The sequence below is a fragment of the Crinia signifera genome, chromosome 1 (genome assembly GCF_055691185.1).
Source record: "Crinia signifera chromosome 1, ASM5569118v1, whole genome shotgun sequence".
NCBI classification, from domain to species: domain Eukaryota; kingdom Metazoa; phylum Chordata; class Amphibia; order Anura; family Myobatrachidae; genus Crinia; species Crinia signifera.
The window spans coordinates 185,727,770-185,754,706 of record NC_139217.1 but is presented as its reverse complement, the minus strand read 5'-3'; the positions used below and the strand labels follow the sequence as shown (position 1 = coordinate 185,754,706).

Genomic DNA, 26,937 nt, shown 5'->3' with positions numbered 1-26,937 from the left:
CTTATAATATCCTAATTAGTATATCTACCCTCCCCCTCCCCCCACCCCCCTTGCACCCGCAGAAGACAACAGTATAGGAAAAACATAAATAATGTTTAGGACCAAGTTAATGAAACTCTAGATGTTATTAAGCTCGATGGTGTCATTGAGTCCCTTTGGTACCATAGTGCCAAGGCGGAACATCCAGTAGGCTTCTCTCGTGCACAGTTTGTTAAACCTATCTCCTCCTCTACTTGTGATTTTGACTTGTTTGATAGCCTTAACTTCCACATTTTTAAGAGATGACCCCTGACAGACTGAAATGTGCTTGGATAGGGGGTGACTCCTAACTCCACCCAGAATGTTCCGCCTGTGCTCCAGGTATCTAACATTTAGGCATCTAATTGTGCGACCCACATATTGTAGGCCGCACCCACATTGTATTATGTAAATACCGTAAGGGGTTTTGCAGTTTAGGAACTCTTTTATCTGAAATACTTCCCCATTCGTGAAGGATTTGAACTCTACGATTTTTTTCTGTTTGGCCCCTAAACAGGTCAGACATTTGTGGTTACCACACTTGTGGAATCCTATAGGTTTTTCTGGTAGCCAATTTGCCTGGCCAGAGAGTTCTGTTATTTCATATTTTTTCCTTTCGAAATGGCTGTGAACCAATTGGTTTTTGAGGTTGTTGCCCCTTCTAAAAATACCCCCCCCCCCCACTAGGTTCAACAATGTCCTGTAGATACTCATCTTGTGTAAGTAATCTTGTGTTACTTTTTATAATATTTTTTATTTCAAATGAGCACTCGTTAAACTGTGTCACAAAGCATGTAGTTCTATCTTTGTTGCTCTTTTTTTCCTTCACTTGGCTTTTGCTCTCTAATAATTTCGCTCTATCTATCAGGTTTACTTCTTCTACAGCTTTTTGTATTATACGTGGGGGATATTTTTGTTCCTTGAATGATTTAACCATTTTTTGAATGTTTCTGATATAGCTCCTCCGTAGAACAGTTTCTTTTAGATCTGATTAGTTGACCTTTCGGGATGTTATCCTTCCATATTTTGTTATGGGCGCTTTCGTAATTGAGGTATCTGTTTTGGTCCACTGGTTTCTGAAAAGTTTCAGTCTCCAGTTTTCCATTTGTAACGGTCAGTGCCACATCAAGGTAACTAATATTTGTGAAACTATAAGTGCTCGTGAATTTAAGCCCAAAATTATTTATATTTAAACTATCAGTGAATAAATTAAGACGTGTAAGATCCCCTTTCCAAATAATAAATAAATCATCTATAAAACGGCCATAGAGGACCAGGTCCGCCCCAAACTCCCCCCCCCCCAGACATGTTGGTCCTCAAAGGCCCCCATGTACAGGTTGGCGAAGCTCGGGGCGAACCTGGTCCCCATGGCCGTCCCCCGTGTCTGTAAATAATATTTGGTGTCAAATAAAAAATAATTGTGTGTTAAAATAAAATAGATGGATCGAGTGATTAAGCCACGAAGGGACTCGGATAGGTCTATATCTGTTTCGAGAAATCTCTCCATAACTTCAACTCCCAATTTCTGTGGGATGTTAGAATAAAGGGCTTCCACATCACAGGTTGCAAGGATGTACCCATCCTTCCATTCAACCTGGTTGATTAAGCTCAAAAAATGTTTTGTGTCTCGTATGTAGGACCTTAAAGTCCCCACGTGGCTCTGTAAATAATGATCTACAAAAAGTGATAAATTATTAGTGAGGGACCCTACACCTGAAATAATAGGGCGCCCAGGGGGATTGTGAAGTGTTTTGTGAATTTTTGGAAGGAAATAAAAAGTAGGAGTGATGGGGTGTGAGGTAAACAAAAAATTAAACGTATCCTTTGAAATGGCACTCTCCATTACTCCTCTCTCCAACATAGTTTTTAATTCTTTTTGATATTGGGCGGTGGGATTGCCACCAAGGACACTGTAGAACTCACTGTTGTTAAGCTGTCTAAATGCCTCCTTTAGATAGTCCACAGTGTCCATGATGACGATCCCACCGCCCTTATCTGCTAGTTTTATTGTTATTCCTTTGTCTTTATAGAGGCAGCTCAGGGCTTTCCTCTCGCCACCTTTAAGATTGTCCTTCCAAATGTTCCCTTCTTTTTTATCATTTTTCTCACACATAGCTTTAAATTTTTCCAGTGTGGACTTATAGAAACATTCTACGAAAGGTCCTTTGAATTGCAAGGGATAGAATTCTGATCTATTTTTAAATTTCTTTTCTCTTTTTAGATCATAAATTTTTAACCTGGTGTTGTCATTTTGTTCTTCCTCTAATGATTCAAGCATGTTTAGAACCTCTTCATCACCTTCATCTAAAATAATGGGGTCTCCTTCAACTGCTTTGTTTTTCAGGGCTTTAATTGCAAAATACCTTTTCCTGCTAAGAGTTCGCACATAGCGGTTAAGGTCTACAAATAATTTAAAGAGGTTTGGTTTCGATTTTGGCGCAAAATTAAGTCCCCTTTCCAATAATTTTATTTCATTTTCAGTTAAGGTTTTTGTTGAGATATTAAAAATGCCCTTTCCTAAGGGTTCCTCCTCATGCACCGATTTTTTGAGAACCTGTAATCTCCTTCCTCCTCTGTTCCCTCTCTTTCTTTTCCCCTTGGTCTTTTTTGGGGTGTTTTTCTTGGGGACCTTGGTCCTATTGCTCCCCCTAAAAAATGATGGTTGGCCCTTGGTGAGTCCCATTCTTCCTCTGTCTCCGAGGGTAATCTATCATAGTTGTAGTTCCTACGATTGTAGCTTGGTGAAGGGTAATTTCTCAGAACCTCAAATCTATTTTTATGGTTATAATCCCTGGTTTTACTTCTAGTGGGTATTGGGGTAAACCCATCATTTCTTCTGGAACCAACATTTATCTCTGATTTTCTATGGTTCTCAAATTGCACCCTCCTTCTAGGTCTTTCAAAGTTCGAATTATCTTTCTGAGGGTGATAATTCCTCTCACCTGAGGAGAATCTCCTCATATTCCCCTGTTGTCTTCCCCCTCTGTTAAAACTATGGGTTTCCCCTCTTTCATAGTCCCTTGTATCTCTTTCCATTTTACTTTCTTTTTTGGAAATTAATTCCTGCTCGAATTCTTTAATGTTATTGTTCACTTGGATGTCTCTATCCTTATATTCTTTAGTTTTTTCAAAACTTTTTAACAAATTGTATGTTTCTTCTATTTCCTTTTGTATTTCATGTACTTTTTGTTCCCTAAATTTAATTAACAATTTCATTAAATCCTTCGAGCAGGAATCCAAGATCCCTTCCCAGTCCCTACTAAAATCTGCATCATCTTTAAAAGTGGAGGATTTTAGGATGCGTAGACCCCTTGGTATTAGATTTGCATCCAGATATCGCTGTAAAGACACCTGGTCCCACCAGTGTCTGGCTTCCGACATACACAGGTTTTCCAATTTATTGAACAGCCTGTGCATGTCGGTGCCCCCCTCCTCATTCATTTGTACATTATTAGTGTTAAAACCATTCTTAAAATATGAGCTTCTCATCTCCATCCTTTCTGACATGCATAGTAAAATGGACATATCTCGCTCCAATTACTTTCAATAGTTTCAATCTGCTGCTCAAGTATCTTGTAAATTATACAGAACAACAAAACACCACAGGTTGATACTGAGCGCTGATTGAATATTCCGTACTGCTGCTGGACCTTAAGGGGGATTACCAAAAACCCCTCACATAGTATACAGAACAAGAAAAAAATAGGAACAGCGCTGTACTGAATATATAAAAATTTAAGGTACATGTGAGTTATCCGGACGCCCGATTTCAAAATCGGGTCGGATCGGGCACATCGCATCGCATCGCATGCGACCATCGGATGCGATGCGATGACCCGATTTTTCCATAGGAATCAATGTTAAAATGGACATTTTAACATGGAATTCAATGGGAAAAAGGGGTCCTTTTCATACCCCTACTATCCAAGTGGGCATGGAGTTGGATATAAACCTGTGGCGAGCGTAGCGAGCCACCGAGCCCGAAGCGTGGCGAGCGTAGCGAGCCCCGCGAGGGGACACGGAATACCGTCCCCTCGCGGGGCTCGCTTCGCTCGCCACGCTTCGGGCTCGGTGGCTCGCTACGCTCGCCACAGGTTTATATCCAACTCCATGCCCACTTGGATAGTAGGGGTATGAAAAGGACCCCTTTTTCCATAGGAATCATTTTAACATTGATTCCTATGGAAAAATCGGGTCATCGCATCCGATGGTCGCATGCGATGCGATGCGATGCGATATCGCATCGCATCGCATCTGATTGTATGCCTTAACTTAAGGCATACAATCAAAAAATCGGGCGTCCAGATAACTCACAAGTACCAAATTTAATTATGAAATGCAATTTTACACATTATCACAATCAATAATAGACAAAACAAGACTTACACACATAGAACACAGAAACTCCCCCTTAATTAACTGGTGCTGGTTTAAGCTTTGTTAGAAGCAATTGCGGATATTTTGCTCATGTATAGAGCCAGTTAGTAGGTTAGTACTGAGTTCAGTCCCCACAGAAATGTGCACATTCTATTGTGGTATACCTATTTTGTAATCCTGGGGTGGCTTGTAAACAGTGGCGATTTTTCTCCGACCTTTAGTAGTGGGTCATATCCGAGAATCGATTAGCAGCCAGATGTTGCTGATAGCCTCAGTGTCCCCTCTCAACGCGTTTCTCCGCCTTGGACTCCTCTCAGCGGCTTCCTCAGGAGAGAATATACATGTGGTAACACACTTCCGCCTTTTATGGCGATATTTCCCGCTTTGCGCATGCCCGCGCATCATGCGGGTCAGACCTCACTTTCAATAATGAGTGCACTGTTTGGAGTACTTGAGGACCGAGGTTGAGAACCACTGTTCTAAGTAATAGGCCAATATATGGTATTAAAAGTTGGTTTCACCCACCCTACACTAAAGGTTTTAGTCATAATTGAACTTGTAAAAATGAACATTGAGATCATGTTAACCAAGGAGGGTGTGAAGATTACCATGAGTTGACTTGAGATTTTTCCTCTGGCATGGTATAGCATTTGTATAACATAAACAATAAAAGAAATGAAGCAGCGCTGATAATTGATACACAATATACGTGGGATTGCCTGCAAATTGATACAAATTTATTTAACATACAAATAAAATATTATTAAAAAATCACTTGTAAAAGAGAATAGGACTCTCCTATATTGAGACCAATAGGGCAGCTCTGATTGTGGCTAAAATGTCCCTTCCAAGTGTCCTATTAAGGGGATAGTTCAGCTGTATATTATATTGTCTCACCAAATGATGTATAGAGGGTTTCCGGCTTACGGTCCAAGACAAAGTCCTCACTAAGGTGCGGCTGTGCACTGGTGGTAAGGTGCCGCTGGAGGATTCTTGTACGAGCCTTGTAATTGCCTTTCCTTGTAAAGTTGGCTGGTGATGACTTGAGATTTCTGCAACAGCTTTTCACCTACATGCAGCAGGGGCCACTGCAGGCATTACATATGGGGGATAGAGTAGGTGTACTGGAGGAATGGCACTTTAAGAAAACTTTACTGCTGCAGGCTCCTCCCTCCTCTATCCCCACCCAGACCCCAGTCTTACAAAAAGTGCCACGGAGGAGTAGGTTCTCTGGGCCTCTTCTCCTCAGGGAGTTTAGGTCTTTTTTAATTTTTAAAGATTTTATTTTTACTGTTGATACAGGCAGACCCCTCCGCAGGGTCTGCCTGCTTTGTGGGACCTGGAGGGGTGCTGGTCGTCACTGCCCGCAGTGCGCCTTCCATGCACCCGGCCACCGGCGCCACCGCACCGGAGACCCGCCGCAGCTGCCCGCAGCTCACATTACGGGTCCAAGGCCTGGCCACTACTCCAGGAGATGGCAGCTTGCCGCAGGTAAGCGGCGCTTGGCGCCGAAATGTGGCCAGAGACGGGCGGGCGCAACCGTCCCCATATTCAGCATGCCAGTACCCGATGGCCGCCATCAAGGGCGCGCGTCAGAGGACAAAGGTCAGAGCGGAGGCTGTACACAGCGCTCCGCTCGCATGGATAATGCGCGCCGGAGGGAGAGGGCGGACTTAAGTGACGTCACTCTTGGCGCCCTTCTCCTTTCCCCTCTCACCGACAGCGCCATTTTCCTGTCTCAGCATGCAACTCACATGCCGCAGGCTTGCAAAAGGGACCAGTAAAAAGCACAGCATCGTGCAAACACTGCAGTCCAGCGCCCCCTCACTTCCTCCAGAGAAGGTCTGTACGTTGGTGGGGGGTTTTGTGCACTCTCACAAGGGGTTTTTTTTCTTGCAAAAGGCTCCCCCTCCCTATCCTAGCTCAGCTCCGCTCAGTTACGCTCTTTCTGTTCGTTGCAATGTTTGTTGCATAAATGTTAATCTTTAGATTGGGAAGATAATTGTTTCCCTATGTTTATGTTATGTTAGTATGTTCACGTTATGTGCCTTGTCTACTAACTCTGTTTATGTTTTAGCTCCGTTCCCTACCGGGTCGGACCGGTCTCTCTTCTCCTCTCGGACACAGTTTTTCTAAGACTGGGGTCTGGGTGGGGATAGAGGAGGGAGGAGCCTGCAGCAGTAAAGTTTTCTTAAAGTACCACTCCTCCAGTACACCTACTCTATCCCCCACACGTAATGACTGCAGTATTCGGTGAAAGGGAATTATCGGTAAGTACCAAATTCCTTATTTCCTCTCACCCTTTGCAGGTTTTTTGATGGGTTCACTTGGAGGTGTCAAATAGCGCCTTTGTTGGTTTAGGATCTTTCAGGAGGTCCTTCTCAGGGTAAAATACCAATACACCGACGCGTTTTGCTGATTCTGGGTCATCTTTTTCAAGGTGATCACCTTGAAAAAGCTAATGTCTCCAAGATCGATGGAACGACCCGTCCCTGTGAAACAAACCAATTGGATTCACGCATATCACTGCAAGAAGGTTTCAAAAGAAGATACCAATGCAGATAAATATTGTAACTTTGATTTGAACTTCATAAACTTATTTGATGATGGGCCTGTCCAAGGCCACATTTCATACCAAGACAAGATCCATGTGGGTTACTTACCATGGATTGGTGGCTGATAAGGACAGTGTGGAAAGTTATCAAATAGGTATTGCTAGAGTCATGGTGGTGGATTCTACTTCTGCTTTCAAACCCACAAGTAATAGTCATAACAAATAAACATACATGGGTATGCCTAAGTCGATGGTAAAAAAAAAAGTCAAATGTAAAATTTATTGATAGCAATTATGTTAAAATAATTAGAAGATTTCAAATAAATATATACGAGTAATAAAATAAAGGTAACTAAGAACTCCCACACTAGAACTGGGGATAAAATACATCTAGTGAGTTATCAGTAAAGAAGGTCCATTCTGAGTAAAGATGGTAACAATGGTGCAAAAATAATATCTCTATGCAAACTGATACTTCTTTCTTTAGACCAAGCATGTCCAAACTATGGCCCTCCAGCTGTTGTGAAATTCTCATCCCAGCATGCCTTGCAATAGTTTTAGCATTCCCTAATAGCTAAACGGTGGTAAGGCATGATGGGACTTGTAGTTTCACAACAGCTGGTGGGCCATAGTTTGGACATGCCTGCTTTAGACACTTTAGACACTTATCATGAGCTGATAGAAAGAACAATAAGGTTAACTGATTGTTGGGTACTTTGTCATCTACCATATCACTCCGGTAATGTTGGTTTAATGACTACTTATATTGGAACTTTCTTCGGAGTTTTGACAAAGGTTCAGAGGATGGAACTGATAAAACACAAATATGTCGACATACATATTTATCCAGCAACTCATCAATAAATCTATGTTATATTATATTTCTTTCCTTAATGTCCTAATACTGCAGAAGACATTGCTTGTTGTACAGGCCCCTTGCAAAGGGTGCGTGTAAGGCAGGGCTGGGCAATAAGTGGCCCTCCAGCTGTTGATGAACTACACATCCCAGCATACTTTGCCTTAGTTTTGCTATTTGGCCATGCTTAAACTGATGAAAGGCATGCTGTGTAGTTCATCAGCAGCTGAAGGGCTGCTTATTGCCCAGCCCTAGTGTAAGGCCTACCCTTTGCCCGAGTCACTGGTGTTTGTCTTGTGCAGAATCCATTTTACAATGACTAAGCAGAAATTATCCTAAAATGGCATAGGGCAGTGGTTCCCAAACTGTGTGCCGTGGCTCCCTGGGGTGCCTCGGGACACATGCAGGGGTGCCCTGGGTTGGTGGTCCAGGACCAACTCAGATCATGAGTGGTTAGTTATTTATGAGCAAAACCAGTGCTGGTGGCTGACAATAATAAAATATGTACAAACAGAAGCAAATCCTGCACTTTACCACATAACTGATCCTAAGAATCGCATATAAACCCAATCTAATTAATTATTTTTTTGGCCTAGGGGTGCCGTGAAAAAATTCTGATACTCTAGGGTGCCGTGATTCAAAAAAGATTGGGAACCCCTGGCATAGGGATTGAAATACTCTTGAAAAAGTGAATTTCTGTTATAAAATTGTTTTAGTTTTACTAATTTAAGAATGTTTAAAGTACATATTGACTGGGACAGACTGCAATAGTGACTGGGACAGACTGCAAAAGTGCTAAAATCCATGTCAGACACTAATTCTGCCCTTCATCTATTACCATGTTATAGGGACCATATGCTATTGAAATTTGAACAGAGCCAATTTGCACCATAACAAGATGAATATGGTGATAGATGAAGGTTAAGATTAACCGCTCACTATGCCCATGGTGTGACTAGCATACATCTGTCTGTTGTGGGCTCCCAGATCTGAGCACATGTTTTTGTTCTTAAAACCCATGTCCTCATTCCCTTTATGTTTTGCAACTCTGCCATATATTGCATTCCTGACCTACTTTGTAGTGTCCAGACCCTTTTTTGTGCCCCAACTACCCTGGCCATGTCGGGATTGCAGAATTTAGTGGCTGTGATCCTAATCTGGACCAAATCAATGTCCTCTACCCCCTCTATGTTATGCAACTTTGCCATATGTTGCTTCCCTGACTACTTAGTGTAGTGGCCGGACCTCTTATTGGGCCCCGATGGGGTCGGGATTGGAGGTTTAAGTGGCCCTGAATCCAATCTGAACCCAATCAATGTCCTCTATCCCCTCTATGTTATGCAACTTTGCCATAGCTTGCTTCCCTGACCCACTTGGTGTAGTGGGTGGACCGCTTTTTGAGCCCTTGGCACCCCCATGGGTGTATCTTACCCCACAGTATTTTTTCCAGATTGTAAATCATACTGTATGTGCAGAAATTGCGCTAGGCATTCCAGAGTTATGCTGGTAATCTTGTTTCCCTGACCCATTTTGTGTATTGGGTGGACCCTTTTTTGAGCCCCCTGGACCCCCAAAGGTGTGCTAGGGGTGTCTTACCCCCATAGTATTTTTTTCTAGATTGTAAGTCAAATGTATACCAAGTTAGGTATAAATTGTTCCGGGTATTTCAGAGTTATGCTGGAAAATACACAAATACACACATCTTTGACACACTGTATGCACATACATAATTTTTTATATATAATATAGATTATTTAATAAAGAAAACATAAATTGTTCTTTCCTTCAGATAGCAGCAGTTTGTTATTCATGCCATGAATCTGATTTCAAAGTCTTTTTTGTTATGCATAAAAATAGATCATCCAATTAATGAGGTTTTAAGAAAGAAAATGTTACAGGCTATGTAACATTAAAGATGTCTTTGTATTGTAGCATCCTGGATCATTATTACAGCTTAATTTCCTCTGCATAGAGGGTTATTAGCAAAATGATAGTAAATCCTGAGAGTAAACCAGCACTCTGAATTGCGAAATAGATCACGTCTGTTTTCCTTCCTTTTATTTCATCTTTGAGCATTTCATTCATTTCTGGGAACTGAAAGAAAATAAATGTGTTCATAACAGACAGTAAGAACATACTTTTCACTGTTAGCAAAAGACAATGTTATAAAAAACAAAACAAAAAAAAAACATGCTTTCATGCTGCTATTTCCACATGAGGATAATATGGAAAAGAAAGACCAGGGGCGAAATGTAATAGGGTGCGATTTTTGGACGAGTTCCAAACTCGCCAGAAATCGCACCTTTAAAAATCGTGTTTTTTGCCGCGAATTCGCATATGTAATGAGATGCGAATTAGCGGCAAAAAATGCGATTTGCCGCGATTTGCCGCGATTTTTAGTCATGAAAATGTGCGCATTTTTAGTCATGAAAATGTGCGCATTTTCAGTCATGAAAATGTGCGCATTTTCATAAATGCGATTTTGTGGAAAAAAAAAAAAGTAAAAAAAAAAACGGCGTGGGGTCCCCCCTCCTAAGCATAACCAGCCCCGGGCTCATTGAGCCGGACCTGGTTCCAAAAATACGGGGGGACAAAAAGCATAGGGGTCCCCCGTATTTCTGAAACCAGCCCCGGACTCTTGGACCGGTCCTGGTTCCAAAAATACGGGGGACAAAAAATCTGGGGGTCCCCCGTATTTTGAAACCAGCACCGGGCTCCAACAGCCCGCGGTGTCATGCCACAGCCGGGGGACACTTTTTATACAAGGTCCCCCGGCCAAAACATGAGCACCGTGGCTGGTCAGCCTTGGACGGGGTACCTGGAGGAGTGGGGACCCCCCCAATAAAGGGGTCCCCCCCCAGGCTTCACCCGTCCAGGGCTGAAGCCCGGGGCTGTCACCGGCGTGTGTGTGTAATAAACTTTTACTTCTCTGTGTGTGTTTTTTATAAACATTCTTTTTACAGGTGGACTACAAGTCCCAGCGGGCCCATTAATGCCCCGAATGCTGGGACTTGTGGTTCTCCAAGTCCCAGCATGCGGGGGAGGTCTGCTGGCACTTGTAGTTCGCCGGTAAAAAGCAATGTAATGATATGTATGATGGATTTAACCCTATCAGGCCGGCGTCCACTGGCCACGGACGCCGGTGACAGCCCCGGGCTTCAGCCCTGGACGGGTGAAGCCTGGGGGGGGGGACCCCTTTATTGGGGGGGTCCCCACTCCTCCAGGTACCCCGTCCAAGGCTGACCAGCCACGGTGCTCATGTTTTGGCCGGGGGACCTTGTATAAAAAGTGTCCCCCGGCTGTGGCATGACACCGCGGGCTGTTGGAGCCCGGTGCTGGTTTCAAAATACGGGGGACCCCCAGATTTTTTGTCCCCCATATTTTTGGAACCAGGACCGGTCCAAGAGTCCGGGGCTGGTTTCAGAAATACGGGGGACCCCTATGCTTTTTGTCCCCCCGTATTTTTGGAACCAGGTCCGGCTCAATGAGCCCGGGGCTGGTTATGCTTAGGAGGGGGGACCCCACGCCGTTTTTTTTTTATAAAAACACTTTTACACATTTTTATTAACAGAACCATGCACAGATCTCAATGATCTGTGCATGGTTCTGTCAAATTCGCCTGTCAGAACCTGGTCTATTTTTTTTGCGATTTTTGGTAACATTTACCAAAAATCGCACCCTATTACATTTGCGAGTTGTATACTTTATAATGGGAAAACATCTGGATGCGAATTGAAATGTGACTAAAAATCGCACTTCTAAAAGTACGATTTCGCGGTAAAAAGTGCGATTTTTTACCGCGATTTTCAACCTATTAAATGTGCGATTTTCGGAAAATGTGCGATTTCGGCCGTTTTTAAACAAAAATCGCACATGTCTAAAAAATCGCACCCTATTACATTTCGCCCCAGGTTTTAGAGCAGTAGCAGGTAAATTAGATCCAATCCAGGTTTTCTTTTTTTTTTATATTAAATTTTTATTGAATTTACAAATTCAAATAAGGAGTACAAACCAAGCATCAAAAACAAAGGGAAAAGAAAATAAATAATTGCATACAAAAAAGAATAAAAAAAATAAAATAATAGATAAATATATATATACATATACATATGCACATACTGTAGGTGTTACATCATTACAGGTATCAACTGTAGAGTAGGGCATGTCAGGTTGACTAGAGTATACTGAATAAAAGAGAAGAAAGAATAAAGGGACTCTATTATAGGACACAAGTTATGCAGAAAATAGGAAAAGGAACGGTTCGGGTTGCTCACAGCAATTAATGATCAGAACTGGGATTTTGCCCGGGCGAATCCAGTATAGATAGGTCTATAAGGGCATTACGGGTACATGGCTGGCCTTTTCTTTCCCTGTATTCCCTCCAACTGTTCCATTTGAAGTGGATGGAAGATGCCTTGGGGGAATATACCACATCTGATGTCTCAAAAGGAAGTGTTTATGGATCTTGTTTTCGATCATATGGATGTTTGGTATGTCAGGTGATTTCCAGAACTGGGCGATAGAGGCTTTAGCCGCGATCAGAATATGACCAAGGAGGTAATTCTCGCTGCTAGAAAGCACCCCTGGGCAGTAGTGGAAGAGAGCAATAAGAGGGTCCATATGTACAGAGTGTTTTAATACATTGGAGATAAGGAGAAATATTTCCTTCCATAAGGAATGTAAAGCTGGGCAAGACCAAAAAATATGCAGAATGTCTCCAACTGAGCCACAACCTCTCCAACACCGGTCGGAGACGGTAGGCCAAAACTGATGCAGTCGGTCTGGGGTAAGATAGGCCCTATGGACCAATTTATAGTACATCTCCACGTGGTTGATGCATTTAGAAATCTTGAAGCATGAGTGGAATATAAATTTCCACACCTTATCTGAAAAGACATTTGGCAAATCCCTCTCCCATCGGTGCTGAGAAGGGAACTTACTTTTCAGACAACTGGAAATCAGATATTTATACCAGCGAGTGATACCACCTTTTGTGGCTGGAGTTTCAATGAGAGCTAGTAGTATGCTGCAACAAAATGAAAAAACACTTCAGCGCTGTCCCTGAAAATAATTTTGGATAGAACTTGCTAGATGATTTTCCTGGTTTGACTGATGTCAACATTCACATTGGGCTTACGAAAAAGAGCGTGAGGTCAGTGGAGGAGTGAAGGGAGACTGTCCTTGGAATCACATAAAATATACCTTTATGTGCATATAGGGACCCCCACGGAGGTCAGTAAAAGGCCCCCATCCTGTCTAGACAGTGTCTAAAAGACATCAGTCAAACCAGGAAAATCATCTAGCAAGTTCTATCCAAAATTATTTTCAGGGACAGCGCTGAAGTGTTTTTTCATTTTGTTGCATTGTACTTTGTTGGTGGGAGTGTGGTGACCCACAGAAATTACATACAGCAGCAGCCCCGGGCGCAATTATCCATCTGTCGAACCCATTTCTTTTGAGAGCTAGTAGTAGTTTAGGTCAATCCAGGTTTTCTAATTGATCTGATCAGGGTCGGGCTGATTAGCAGCACCTGTGGCTTTCTGATATAAGTGTTTCCAGGGCCCTAGGTTGTTGTTCCTGATAGTGGAATAGCTGTCCAGTTGATAGGCCAGGAGTGTGGGCTACCGTAGGGACCTCTGAAACATACTGAGGAGTTTGTACTATGCTGTGACATTTGTATGCTGCAATGCTGTCTGCATCCTTGCCTATGCTGTTTACCTGGTATTCTGATTACCTGATATAAAATAAAGACCAAGACTTCATCTTATCCAGTGCATGTGATTCCTTGTACCATTTGGCACCTGAACTAGGATACATCTCTGGTGGAATCTACAGACCGCAGTGAACCTTGTGTAAGGCAATTTATATGAGGCTTGAAATTGCTCCAGATTTCCAGGAGTCCTGCGTCAGATTTTCTACTTGAGTACTTATTTCATATAAGATATATTGGATGCAATTTATCAACCCCTGGCAAATCGGATGCGATTTATCTTACTGCATACACTTGTACCATACAATTTATCTGATGGGCTGTACTACAGAGTGTTAGGGGGGCTGGCCTAAATAGTGCCATTTAAAGCTATGTAGAAGAAGCTAGTAGCTACCCTACCTATGGGGCTCATTTAGACCAATTCGGTCGGTCTAAGAATTCGGCTGGCCACACATGCTGTGGTACGCTGTGTCTGTGCACACAATAATATCAATAGGTAATAAGTCCCAAGGCACAAAGAAGACTCCTTCTGCCTTGCCGCCAATTTACAGTAGGACCACTACTCAGTCCATCCAAGATGTAATACAGAAGATGAAAGGGGCAATGGCACTGAAGTCTTGTTCACATCAATATATATCTATCTCTCAAGAGACTAAACAGACTGGTAAGGAAGGCCAGTTCTGTCCTGGGAATGCCTTTGGATTCAGTAGAGATTGTAGGTGAGAGGAGAATGATAAGCAAGATAACATCATTATTGGATAATGCTTCACACCCGCTCAAAAATTATTTGAGGGATCTGTTTAGCATGATCAGTGATAGGTTGCTTCACCCTTGATGCTCAATGGAGAGATATCGCAGATCTTTTCTTCCTGCTGCAATTAGAATGTACAACTGTCATGGTCTGAAGAAGACCTGCATGTTCTTAGATTCTTGAGTTATATTGTTTGGATCTTATGTTATCATGTGTGTTCTTATTATTATGCTATTTCTCTTATCTGTGCTTGAACCTTGCTGTAACAATTGCAAATTTCCATATAAATATATATATATACTCAAGTATAAGCCTACTTTTTCAGAACATTTTTTATGCTGAAAAAGCCCCCCTCGGCTTATACTCGAGTGAGGGTCCAACTTGAGTCAATACGTTTTCCTATTTTTTTGTTGTAAAATTAGATGCCTCGGCTTATATTCGGGTCGACCTATACTCGAGTATATACGGTATGTGTGTGTTTGTGTGTGTGTGTGTGTGTGTGTTTGTGTGTACACGAGTATAACTTGTATAATTTAAAACGGCTACATTTAGGAAGACGTGGCAAATAGGTTTTAGAATATACAGTATATAATAAGAGGTTCACAAAGCAATTTATAACTGACACTAAAGTATCTTACCATATCTGCCAGTCCTATATACAGAAACATGCCTCCAGCTATTCCAAAAATAAAACTTGGTTCAAAATTGTTGCCCACTACAATCCCAATGATCAGGCCGATGTAACATGTGAAGGCCGATACTAAATTGAAGAACAAAGCTTGGGGAATACTCATTCCAGAACTAATCAAGATGGCAAAATCACCTGAAATAAACAAAAAATAATGTCATATATCATAGTATTATTTATTTGGCTTAAAAAGTATGACTATTATGAAAACTCATATTTTACCTACTCTCCTATTTTAATGTTGCTTGCAATGATGATAAATACTAAGTCAAAGTTGATCACACTGTATTTTTAATAACAATGTAATGCTGCTTTCAGACTGCATCTCTGGCTTTGACCCTGTATTTGGAAACGTTTCCAAAAACGGATCTGCCAGATAAAACCCCTTTCACACCGCAGCACTTAAACGGTATATTACCGTTTAAGTGCCGATTTTTTGACACTGGCAGACCCGTTTTTGGAAACTTTCCAAATACAGGGTCAAAGCCAGTGCAGCCTTCAGCCCTCCCCTCCGTGCAGCTCCCCCCTCCTCCCCCCCCTCGTGCGTGTCGACCGAGAGCGTGTCGACGCCCCCTCGCGCATGTCGACGCCCCCCGCGCATGTCGACGCCCCCCGCACGTGTCGACTCCCCCCCCCCCCCGCGCGTGTCCCCCCCCCCCCCCCCCGTGTCGACTTACCCCGTGCCGGTACCTCCGTTGTGGATCCCGGCACTGCAGCTCAGTATGCTCGGAAAGCACTTATGAAAAAAGTGTCTTCCAGAAAATGGCTGCCCCATAGGAAACCCTGTTTAAAAAAACTGTCTTTCGTATGGGGGCAGCCATTTTCTGAAAGACACTTTTTTCATAAGTGCTTTCCGAGCATACTGAGCTGCAGTGCTGGGAACCACAACGGAGATACCGGCACGGGGTAAGTCGACACGCGCGCGGGGGGTGTCGACACGCGGGGGGGGGGGCTCCAGTGCTGTGAATACTTAATGAGCGCTCATTAAGTATTCACTGTGCTGAATTTAGGACCCAGCTCATTGGCTGGGTCCTAAATACCATTTCAGAACCGATTTTGAGCCTAAAATACCGGTTCTGAAACGGGTAGGACCCTGCATTTTAACCGGTTAGAAAAAACGTTTTTTTCTAACCGGTTAAGTGGTCCTGCACCTTTCAGACCGCACACATTACCGTTTTAAAACGGTAAAAAAACGGCAATATACCGTTTTTAAAGTGCGGTCTGAAAGGGGCATAATTGTGTTTATGAAAGTGAGTGATGATACGGCCTACATACACTTGCAGCACATTCCATTTAGCATGAGTTGCAAGGATACAATTGATCACATTGTATTGTCTCCACCCTAGAGGTACTGTATGTGACTTAATTCAGCCAATTATCCCAATTAAATGTAATCCATTTGTGTCGCATGGATTTTAGTATATATATATATATAGATAGATAGATAGATAGATAGATAGATAGATAGATAGAGAGCGCCAAAGGATTCCACCACCTTATGTGTGATGAACAGAAAGAACATATACAGGTACATGTTCTTTCTGTTCATCACACATAAGGTGGTGGAATCCTTTGGCGCTCTCTATCTATCTCTATACCCATTTGTCTCCCGCTAACAGGGGGGTCTTTTAGAGTAGCAGCCATCTCTGTGGCGCGACTAGAGTCATTCCTTGTTGTGCATATATATATATACAGTGGTCGAAGTGGGGCGGTATACGGGGGTATGCCATACCGCCACTTTAATCTGAAGATAAGAAAAACAACTTTTTTTTCCCCCTCAGGATGCTCTCTGATCACTCAGCAGCGCATATTGTGCTTTTGTAATACCCCTGTACAACGGGGCAGTCTGGCAGGGGACGTTGATGGACAGGGGGGTGTCCGAAGGTGCGCACTATATTCACTCTTTACTTTTCCATACCCCCACTTCAAAATTTCCATACCCCCACTTCAAAATTTCCACTTCGACCACTGTATATATATATATATATATATATACATATACATATTAAATGAGTATTGTTTATAGAGTTGAGGATCACTTAATCTAAAATACTAATGCCATCTGCAATAGTTCTTACTCAAAATCATATTTTACCTTGTTCTATATCTGTCTAAGTAATGTTTAAGTGGCATACGGTCATATTGTCGACCGACTTAGGTCGACAGGCAACAAGGTTGACAGGGTTCTAGGTCAACATGGATGAAGGTCGACAGGTGTCTAGGTCAACATGGGACAAGGTCGACATGGTTTTAGGTCGACAAATGCATTAGATCGACATGGGTCAGGTCAACAGGTCACGAGGTGTTTTCTCACTCTTTTTTGAGGCGACGTGCCGACAGGCGGTATTTCATGCCCTACCATCCATTATGGCGTGGTGGGAGAACAAAATAGTGCCCGAAGCATCGCGAGCGAAGTGAGCAATGCGAGGGGCTGCAGTTGACTTCCAACTGTGTCCATGTCGACTTTGTCAACATTCGGGTAAAAAAAAACAGTGAAAAAAACCATGTCGACCTCGCGACCTGTCGAACTAACCCATGTCAACCGAACGCATTTGTCGACCTAAACCCATGTCGACCTTGTCCCATGTCGACCTAGACACCTGTCGACCTCCACCCATGTCAACCTAGAACCCTGTCAACCTTGCTGCCTGTCGACCCAACGGTGTTGACCTAATGACTGTCGACCTAAGTCGGTCGACAATAGGATCCACACCCGTTTAAGTTATACAGATAACTTTAGTACAATTTACAATCAAATTTTGAAACTGGTTAATTTAACTATGTAAATGAAATGGAAAAGTATATTCTATTGCAGTGATTCCCAAACTGTTTTGTATAACAGCACCCTAGAGCATCAAAATTTTTCCTAGACCAAATGTTTTTTATTGAGAAATTCGGAAACATATATTAAATTAAGTGCATTGTGTGTATATGTCACAGTTATGTGGTGAGGGACAGGGTTTGCTCCTGTTTGTTACATATACTATGATTGGCAGCCACCAGCACTGGTTTTGCCTTTTTCATTGACCATAAATAATATGAATTGATCCTGGTCCACCAACCAGAGGCACCCCTGCAAGTGTCATGAGGCACCCCAGGGTGCCTAGGCACACAGTTTGGGAACCACTGCTCTATTGTAATGTCATATACTGCATTGTATGTTGATATTGAACAAAATATTAATTTAAATATACAGTCATTTTAATAAGGATTACATTGCTTACCAAATTCATGGGGAAACTCTTCACACAGAATTGCAATAGATGTACTCAGCCCTTGCATAGGAGAAAGGGTAAATGATGCCCCAATAGCAAGCCCATCGATGAGGTTATGCAGACCATCACTCATTGTAATCATCCACGCTAATGTCCCAATATCTTTCAGGGGTGTCCATTTTCTAATTTTACAGCAACAAAATCCTTCATTTGAGACCTAAAACATATGCCACATATTATATTACCAATGCTCATCAAAATGACCACAAAAATGTTTCCATGGCAACATTGCCATGAAGATGGAGGTGGTGATGTAGCTATTTCTGTCTGACCATTTATGCATTAGGCGTTAGATTTAATTCCAGTTTTGCAAGAGTTAGTCTGAATCGCACATTGTTGCGCTCCCCCCGTTTAGTCAGTATCAAATAGAAAAATAGACTGTGCTGGCAAGTCTATCTTGCATGTAGAATATATTGGGCCAAATTACAAGATAGACTAAAGGGGTGTTCACACGGTGCAATTTTGATTGAGATTCGATCATCGGGATTGAAATGATCGGCAAGCAAAACGCATTCAATTTGGACTATATAGTACAGATCTGTACTATATAAGGCAGTATTCAATGCTCCCGATGCATCGTTTTTTTTCAGCGAATCCGGCTGTTTTCACTCCTTGCTGTGATTCTTTTTCACTGAAAATGTGATTCACCCTATTCAATGTTCACTGTTCGCCAAAAGCAGGCAGCGAATGCCGGCCAGTTCTCCGTTTCATGCTCGCTGCAATTCGCTGGTGTATTTCAATGGGGTTTTCACTGTGATTCGCCGAGAGTGTATTCAATGCAAGGATGACAAACTGCTTTCACCATGATTTTCGCCGTGATTCACTATTTTGCATTTGACATCTTTTTAAGGTGAACTGGAATGTGTTCTTTTAAAATAAAGGATTTTTTTTTTTTTTTTTGGTGTAAAAAAATCTGTCATTTTATTTTGTGAAGGGGCATGCTATTTGGATTTATGTGCTTGCAGCACATGAATATATATTTCATTTTTTTTTTTTTTACACATGACATCATGGGGACGGGGAGCCGCTCATTAGATATTCACAGCTTACTGGTCCCGCTCATTACATATGCATGAGCGGGACCAGTGCAGCGCTCCCTAACCGCTTTCCCTGCCAGCTCTCCGGGGGGTGCAGCTTCTGCTGCCTGTGTCCCCAGGAGCCGTCCTTACCCTCCCACACATTCCGGCACAGGCAGGGAGGCTTCCATCTCCCTGCCTTCTGCCGTCCCCCGGCTACCTGCGGCATTCACCGCAGGGGTTAAAAATGGCCGTCAGGGGCAGCGAGCCCCTGCGGCGTTGAATAGAGTGAGAGTGCTCCAGCCCTCGGGAACCCGGCGATTGTGCAGCGAATCCTAAACTGGATTTGCTGCACATCGCAATATTTCTCATTGACTACTTGCCATAGTGTTGCTTGCACAGTCTATTTTTCTATTCAATATTGATGCCGCTTTGGCATCGAATCAGAATCAAATGAGGCTAAAACCATTTGATGTCCATTCAATTTCGATTCGATTTTGCTTATATAACCAAAATCGAATAGAAAAATAGACCAAATTGAACCGTGTGTACGATTCAAATAGAAAACTGTGCAGGCAAGACTATATAGTACAGATCTGTTCTGTATAGTACAAATCAAATGCATTTTGCTTGCCATTTGATCCGATCCCAATTCGGTATCAAATCACAAGCAAAATCGCACCATGTGATCACCCCTTAAATCTAAAACACATCTAAAGTGCAGTTAGCCAAAATTGGATAATCAAAACTGAATCGAACCTGAATTGCATTATGTGTCCAAAATATATTGTAAGCTAACCATGTGAACACACTTTTTATTGAAGTAGTCACTTTGCTATATCTTGTGCCAATATTGCCTTCAGCAGTCAGAATGTTTAATATTTAAGGGCATATGTTTTAAACAATATCTTTTGGATATCCCCTGAAAACACCCATTTTGGGGGTCACTTGCAAATATTAAAGACTCCCTAGATTACCTTGAAGGGACCACTGCATATATATCCAATACCTGCCATAGGGTCTGAATCAGAGTGTGTTGTACAGTAGATTAGCAAGGATTTACTAAACTACAACTCCCGATGCTAGAGGGGGGGGGGGGGACTTAGCATAGAGCAAGGCTGCCACATCCCTGGTGTATCACTAAAGTGTGTGCACTTCACTACACAAGTGACATTATTCTGGTTGATTTGCAAGCCTGCGAATTTCGCAGCATTGCAAGTCCACCAAAGGCTGCTCGCCATCCGCACAGCTCCGAATGGTTGGTTTGCATAATCATCCATTCACAGCTGGGGAGAAATCATTCGGCAACCATCAAATGATTTCTCCAGCACTCGCAGCACCCCTGTATGGTGTCACTGATCTGCGAGTGCCCTGTGCGGGAAGCCCCCGCTTCACCGGCGATTACCATGGAAATGCCCATGAAACACGGGCTGCACCCCGCGACGCTGCCCCATGCCAAAAATGTATAAATGAGGTACCATTTTAAAGACTACTTTCTCCACTGAACACTTCAGCATCTCCCCATGTGTAGGTCCCTTAAGATGATTAGTTATACTCATACAAATCAGACCCCTCCCCTTCTCACATATATTACACCCCTCCATCCTATACTCATATATATCATGCCCAACCCTCCCATTGCCCTACATGTGACACCTCTCCCTCCAATACTCATACATATTACACCCCTCCCTTCCCTTCTCATACATATTACACCCCTCCATCCTATACTCATACATATTACACCCCTCCCTTCCCTTCCCTTCTCATACATATTACATCCCTCCCTCCTATACTCATTCATATCACACACCCCTCCCCTTCCTATACTGTACGTATCACACCCCTCCCTCCTATACTCATTCATATCACCCCCTCCCTCTCTCTCTCATACATAGTACTCCTCTGCCTCCTGTAATCATCATACAGTGTATATATTATTTGTAGAAGGTGATTTATCGTGGCTATCCCATTTTCTTCCTTCTTACTTAACCAAAATTGATAAATGAGGTACAATTTTAAACATTAGAACAGTTTTGCTCGGTTTCTCCAAATAGCTACAAATGAACCGGTACTTCTGTCATCCTACTACAAACTACCAACCTCGCTATAAAAGTAATTGTATTTTATTGCAACGCGAAATTTTCACATGGGCCACCTAGTGTATATATATATATATATATATATGTCGCTGCCTCATTTCAACCTGCATATACCTCTCTGCGCAGGTCACCGAGGTCACTGAACCTGACTAGGGGAGTGCTAGGCTACTATAATAAATATATATATATATATATATATATATACACACACACACACACATATAAACCACATGGTACTTTACGGTACATAACAATTAAATGCAATATACAGTAATGTCTAAATGCTACATAAAACAAACAAATATATGTGTGTGTGTGTGTGTGTGTGTGTGTGTGTGTGTGTGTGTGTGTGTGTGTGTGTGTGTGTGTGTGTGTGTGGGAGGGGGGTGCGGATAGCATCCCAGCAGTCAGGATGTTGGCGATCGGCGCCATAATCCCAAATAGTATGCCAATGCCAGAATACCAACAGTTGCCATTTTGATTGGTAAGTATGCTGGGAACGCTATTTCGCTCATGGGAAAGAGAGGGTTAGGCACTAGTGGGGGAACTTAGTGTTAGGCTACAGGGATGCGGGTTAGGTTTAGGCTGTGGGGGTATTAGGTGGTGGGGTTCATAGGTTACAGTTAGGCACTAGCTTGTAGGGTTAGGGTCAGACTGCATGGAAAGGGGTAAAAGATGGGTCAGGCTGCTACAAGGAACGGTTAGTGTTAGGGGGGTAGGGGAAAGGGTCAGAGTGTTGTCGGAGCACCTGTCAGAATGTACATACTACTGTTTGGTCCCCGGCACTCCAGCACCCTGCAAGGGTCACTTGCTCTGGTAGATGAACCCCTAATACAGAACATACAAAGTATGGGCTACTCACAAGAATTTTCAGATTTGACGAAGGTGCAGTTTTCTTATTGACCGAATCCCAGTAAGTTCTAAGGATGGGAATTAGTTTCCCGAAACATCAATAATAAAACTGAACCTGCACCTTCATTGAATTTGAAAAGTCTCATGAGTGCCATCTATTATGTCTTTTTTGTAGCGATAGTAGTGGTTTTACCATTCCAATGTTTGCCACCATCAAGTGGTAAACATTCTATGGTGTTCCCATGGGCCCACCCCCAGTCAATTTGTTGAACAATAAGTTGAACAAGTGTAAGGGGGCCTTTACATTTGGGTGGGGTGTGTTGAAACCTTGAAATCTTAATTGCAGTGTAAAAAGAATGCAGCGAGTATTTACCCAGCACAGAAACAAAATAAATCACACAAATCTAACATAAATAAATAATAAATAGTATAGTGTACATGAATAAAAATTTTAAATAATTCCTCAGCTATTTTAAAATACCTTTGAAACCATGCTGACTTGATCTAGACTAACTGCACCATTTTCTTCTGTGATCGCCGAATTCACAAACACAGTGACTCCATTTGTAGTTATGCTTTTCTGATGTTCTGAGTTCATTTCTTGCTGATGATGCTTGTCAATTTCCAAGTGGGTGTGGACACCCTAAGACAATAAAATAAACAAGTTGGATTTTTGATTCCAAGACTGCATAAAATTATCTTCCATATACTGTAATATCATTAAATAAATAATCTTACTTCACCATAGATGTTTAGGGCCATTTTCAGTATTCTCTCGATAAACAATAGCAGGTAGAATCCACCAAAAATGGCCACTGCTTTTGTAATGTAATTATCATGTTTAGGATCAAATCCAAATGCCTGCAACAAGATCCACAAGTGTTAGTTCTACTTTTTTACTGTACTGTAGTTACTTTCAAAGGACAACAAAGGCAGTCTGTACTGGCCACATTTGCATTGTGTAATAAACACCACCAGATGTCACAATGCGGCCTTGTCATTTTCTTCATGTGTTAAAACAAATATCATTTGAGAAGACATCATTATTTAGAATTGAATTTCATTATATTCCTTTTGATGAAGTCATATGTACCTTAAAGTTATATTTCCCACTTTATACCATCACCAGGAACCCTGCACAGTTCTTTGTGCATGAAAGGAAAGCAGCAGAAAAAGAGATTTGACATTTTTTCATATTTATATATTGTAATAAAAACACAATTCACATACCTCAGGTATAAGTTGAAATATAGAGTTGGAAACCAAACTTCCAATGGCGAGACCCACAAAATAAGTTAACACTTTTTTAAAGTAAGGCTTCTTTACAAAAGGAGTTATAAATAATCCAACCAGGGATGTCAAATTAATAACTGTTACTGTCAGGAAGCCAAATCCCCAAACTGCAAAACAGAAAAGAAGAAAAGGTAATGTAACTAAAAGCATTACAACTAAAGAGAGCAGCATAAAATAGCAAATTCGACACAATACATAACAAAAAAATATTCATATGTTATATTCAGGGGAATACTTACTAAAACTGTTTTTGCAGCTGTGCCGGGATTCTGAAGGTAAGTACACTGGGTAGTGGAAGAGGTACGCCAAGGAAGGCGGGGTTAGGTTTAGGCACAAGGGTGCAACTTTAGGTTAGGCTGTGGGGGGAGGGGGGAAGGTTAAGATGCAGAGAGGGGGGGCTATGGTTAGGCACTTAAATGGGAGGGTTAGGCTGCAGGTGGGGAAGTTAAGTTTAGGGAGCGTGGTGTGAGGGTTAAGGATAGGCACTAGCAGGGAGGGTTAGGGTCAGGCTGCAGGGGGGGGGGGTTAGGGTTAGGCTGCTAGAAGGGAGGTTTAGTGGGCAGGGGGAGGGTAAGTATACTTACCTAACCCCTCTTAAGATTCCCTCCTTTGGGATGCAACCTGACCGCCGGTCATACGTATGTATCATGCTATTTTATCTCATTGTTTTATCAGAGAGAAATCCTCAATCAACTTCCGCTGATGAATGCAGAGCCAGACACTAGGCATGCACACACTACTTGGCAGTTAATTGTATTCCTCACTGTGTACACAGATGAGGGAGCAGCTAATATCTATTTGAATTCAAAATATTGTTATGTTACTGGCTTAGAGCCTACATAGAGGGGAGAAGAAGAAATATATGGACAGAGAATAAGTTGGGAGGCTGGCATACAGCAAATGCATACAGCAACAATCGACGGCAGGAAGGTGGGGGGAGCGGGATCAAGCAGCATGGCATTGCTAGCAACATCCCCAATTGAGCTGCATGTACAGATGTTGTAGTATGTCGCTAGCAACCTGCAGGAGCACTAATCGATAATGATGTAGTGGGTACACACTGGACAGTTTTTAGAACATGTCATTATCTGCAAATATTATTTAAATAATAGTGTGTACCTGGCTTTAATTCTAAATAGGTGACTTAATGGATTGTAAGAACTAACACTGGGTACACACAGGATGATTTTTGATCGATTGGCCTTTTTCCAACAGATCGGAGCAACAAAACGTTCACATCCTCAAGTGTGTACATACTATTGCGCTCTCCCATAAGTCCTATGTCGCATCTTCAAATTGGTCATGCATGCAGGTCAAATGGATGATATCGTCAATGGTTTTCAGCAAATTGTGCATTGCGTACACATTAAATACTTCATATATTTGATATATTGTTGTCACGGACGGCCGCGGGGCACGGCGGGTCCAGTACTCACCCCTCCGTGCCCACCACCGCCTGTCCGTTCTGGGGCTCTGGTGTGGGCGCGCTGCTGTGTCCTGGCCGGCCGGGAGGCACTGTGTGATGGGGGCGGGTCCCTGTGAGTCCCAGGGGAGTTGTGACTGAGGCGGGGCCGGAAGGCCGGCGCCGCCATCTTGGATGTGGGCAAAAATGCAGATTGGACGCCAGGTTCAGGTTTCCTGCCTTCCTGCACCGTCTAAATCAATGACAGCCGCCCACTATGTATTTAGGGGATCTGTCCTGTTGAACTGGTGTCAGTGCAAAGGTTTCCTAGCCTTGTGCAGTTGGAGACTCCTTGCTACTCCTGTCCACTGCAGCCTTCAGTCCGCCCTGCTACTGACTCTGGGAATCCTGACCTCTCAGTGCCTTCCTGCTTGTTCGTCGGTGATACCAGTGCTACCTGTCCGTGGGCCACTGCCGGTACCCCGAAGTCCCTCTGCACTTCACAAAGTGACATCGCCTCCTGGGGTATCCTGCAGCCTGGAAACCACCCACTTACAGTCTTCTCCGTACTTTCTGGATCATCACCCACTTCTTTCCCGTGACCTTGCCTGGACTTTTATTCATTTCCATCATTGCCTGTCTTTGCCATAAAACCTCCATTCCATCATCAAAGCTCTCTTTCCCGTATATTGGATCTCCCTCAGTCTTACCGGCCACCTCGTGAGTTTATGCAAGCCGTATTACCTTTTATTATTATTTCCATTGTTTCTAAAGACTTTGCTCAAAGACGTTATTTGGGACTTTCCTTTTTTTCCTTATGTCAAAGCCGTTATTTGAATAAGTGATTTATTTTCATTTATGAAACCTTCTATAATAAAACCAGCTCGCTTTAACCCTACTCCATCTGGTCCTAAAGTGATTCCTGAGCACCTCACGATCCATCCCAGCCCTCCACCCGTGACAATTGTAAACTACCATAAGACGCATGATATATCGTTTGGTCATTTGCAAGATTGCACAGTGTGCAGGGACTATGGGGGCAACTCAGTCCTGATCACAGGGCTGCACATTCGCAGGCCAGGCAATGATTGATCAACTGCAAATGTTCATGACTCACAGTACACATGTGTGAAGCCATCCTGCAATAATTTCCTGCATTTTTTTTTTCATCACTGGCTATACACAAGTTGATTGACAGAATGCCAGCATTTGTGGATGTCACCCAGCCATTTACTGACAGTGTTAGGAAAAACGCAGGCGTGGCAGGGCATTTTCAAGGAAGGTAAGTAACATCAGCTCTGGCCCGGAACAGCCTGTTTCGTACCGTCCGATTAGGTCCTGGGCTACTCACAGACTGCACACACTGGAAAATAATTTGATGGTCAGTCACAAGCTTTTTGCAAGGCTTGCACAGGGCAGGATTTCACTCTGGCTCTACAAATTAGCAGCCCAGCAATCAGGTCTGAATAACTCCCTACATCATTTCACTGGGAGTCCAAAGAAAGTCGAGCTGACCATTGTGTCCTTTGCACAACATCTAATGTGTACCCAACTGTAGATATTATTTGCAAAGTTGGTTTTGAAGAAAATATCACTATTAGAGATGTGCATCGGGCACTTTTCATGTTTCGTGTTTTGGTTTTGAATCTGGATCTCCCATCGTGTTTTGGATCTGGATTGGTTTTGCCAAAACCACCCTCTCGGATTTTGGTCTTGGATCTGTATTTTTTTGGTACTTGTGTCACCTTGTGGGGCTCGCTACGCTCGCCCACGCTGCTGGCTCGGTGGCTTGCTACGCTCGCCATGCTATATAAAATCAACTCCATGCCAACGTGGATAGTGGGGATACGAACTATACACGTTGGCATAGACTTTTCAGCCCCGCAGCTGGACACAGACGCATGGCGCCATGATGGTGCCTTGAAACAACACAAGTACCTTTTTTTGTTTTAAATAACTAAAACCAGCTAAATTTACAGAATTTGAGTGTTTTTTTGTTGTTGTTCCTATGCTATTATTAACCTCAATAACATTTCCGGCTGC

At 42.7% G+C, this 26,937-nt stretch overlaps 1 protein-coding gene across 1 annotated transcript in view; it reads right to left on the bottom strand.

The window, feature by feature from the left end:
• Positions 1–6,649: 6,649 nt before the first annotated feature.
• The window catches only part of SLC39A8 (solute carrier family 39 member 8), a 76,817-nt gene continuing 56,529 nt past the window's right edge, over positions 6,650–26,937 (bottom strand). Inside the window, exons 3-8 of the mRNA XM_083179022.1 lie at positions 23,430–23,599; positions 22,938–23,060; positions 22,681–22,842; positions 18,179–18,386; positions 14,905–15,089; positions 6,650–9,899 (exon numbers count right to left, since the gene is read on the bottom strand). Of these exons, the coding sequence (XP_083035148.1) occupies positions 9,753–9,899; positions 14,905–15,089; positions 18,179–18,386; positions 22,681–22,842; positions 22,938–23,060; positions 23,430–23,599 (995 nt within the window). The 3' untranslated portion in view covers positions 6,650–9,752. The remainder of the gene's footprint in view (positions 9,900–14,904; positions 15,090–18,178; positions 18,387–22,680; positions 22,843–22,937; positions 23,061–23,429; positions 23,600–26,937) is intronic.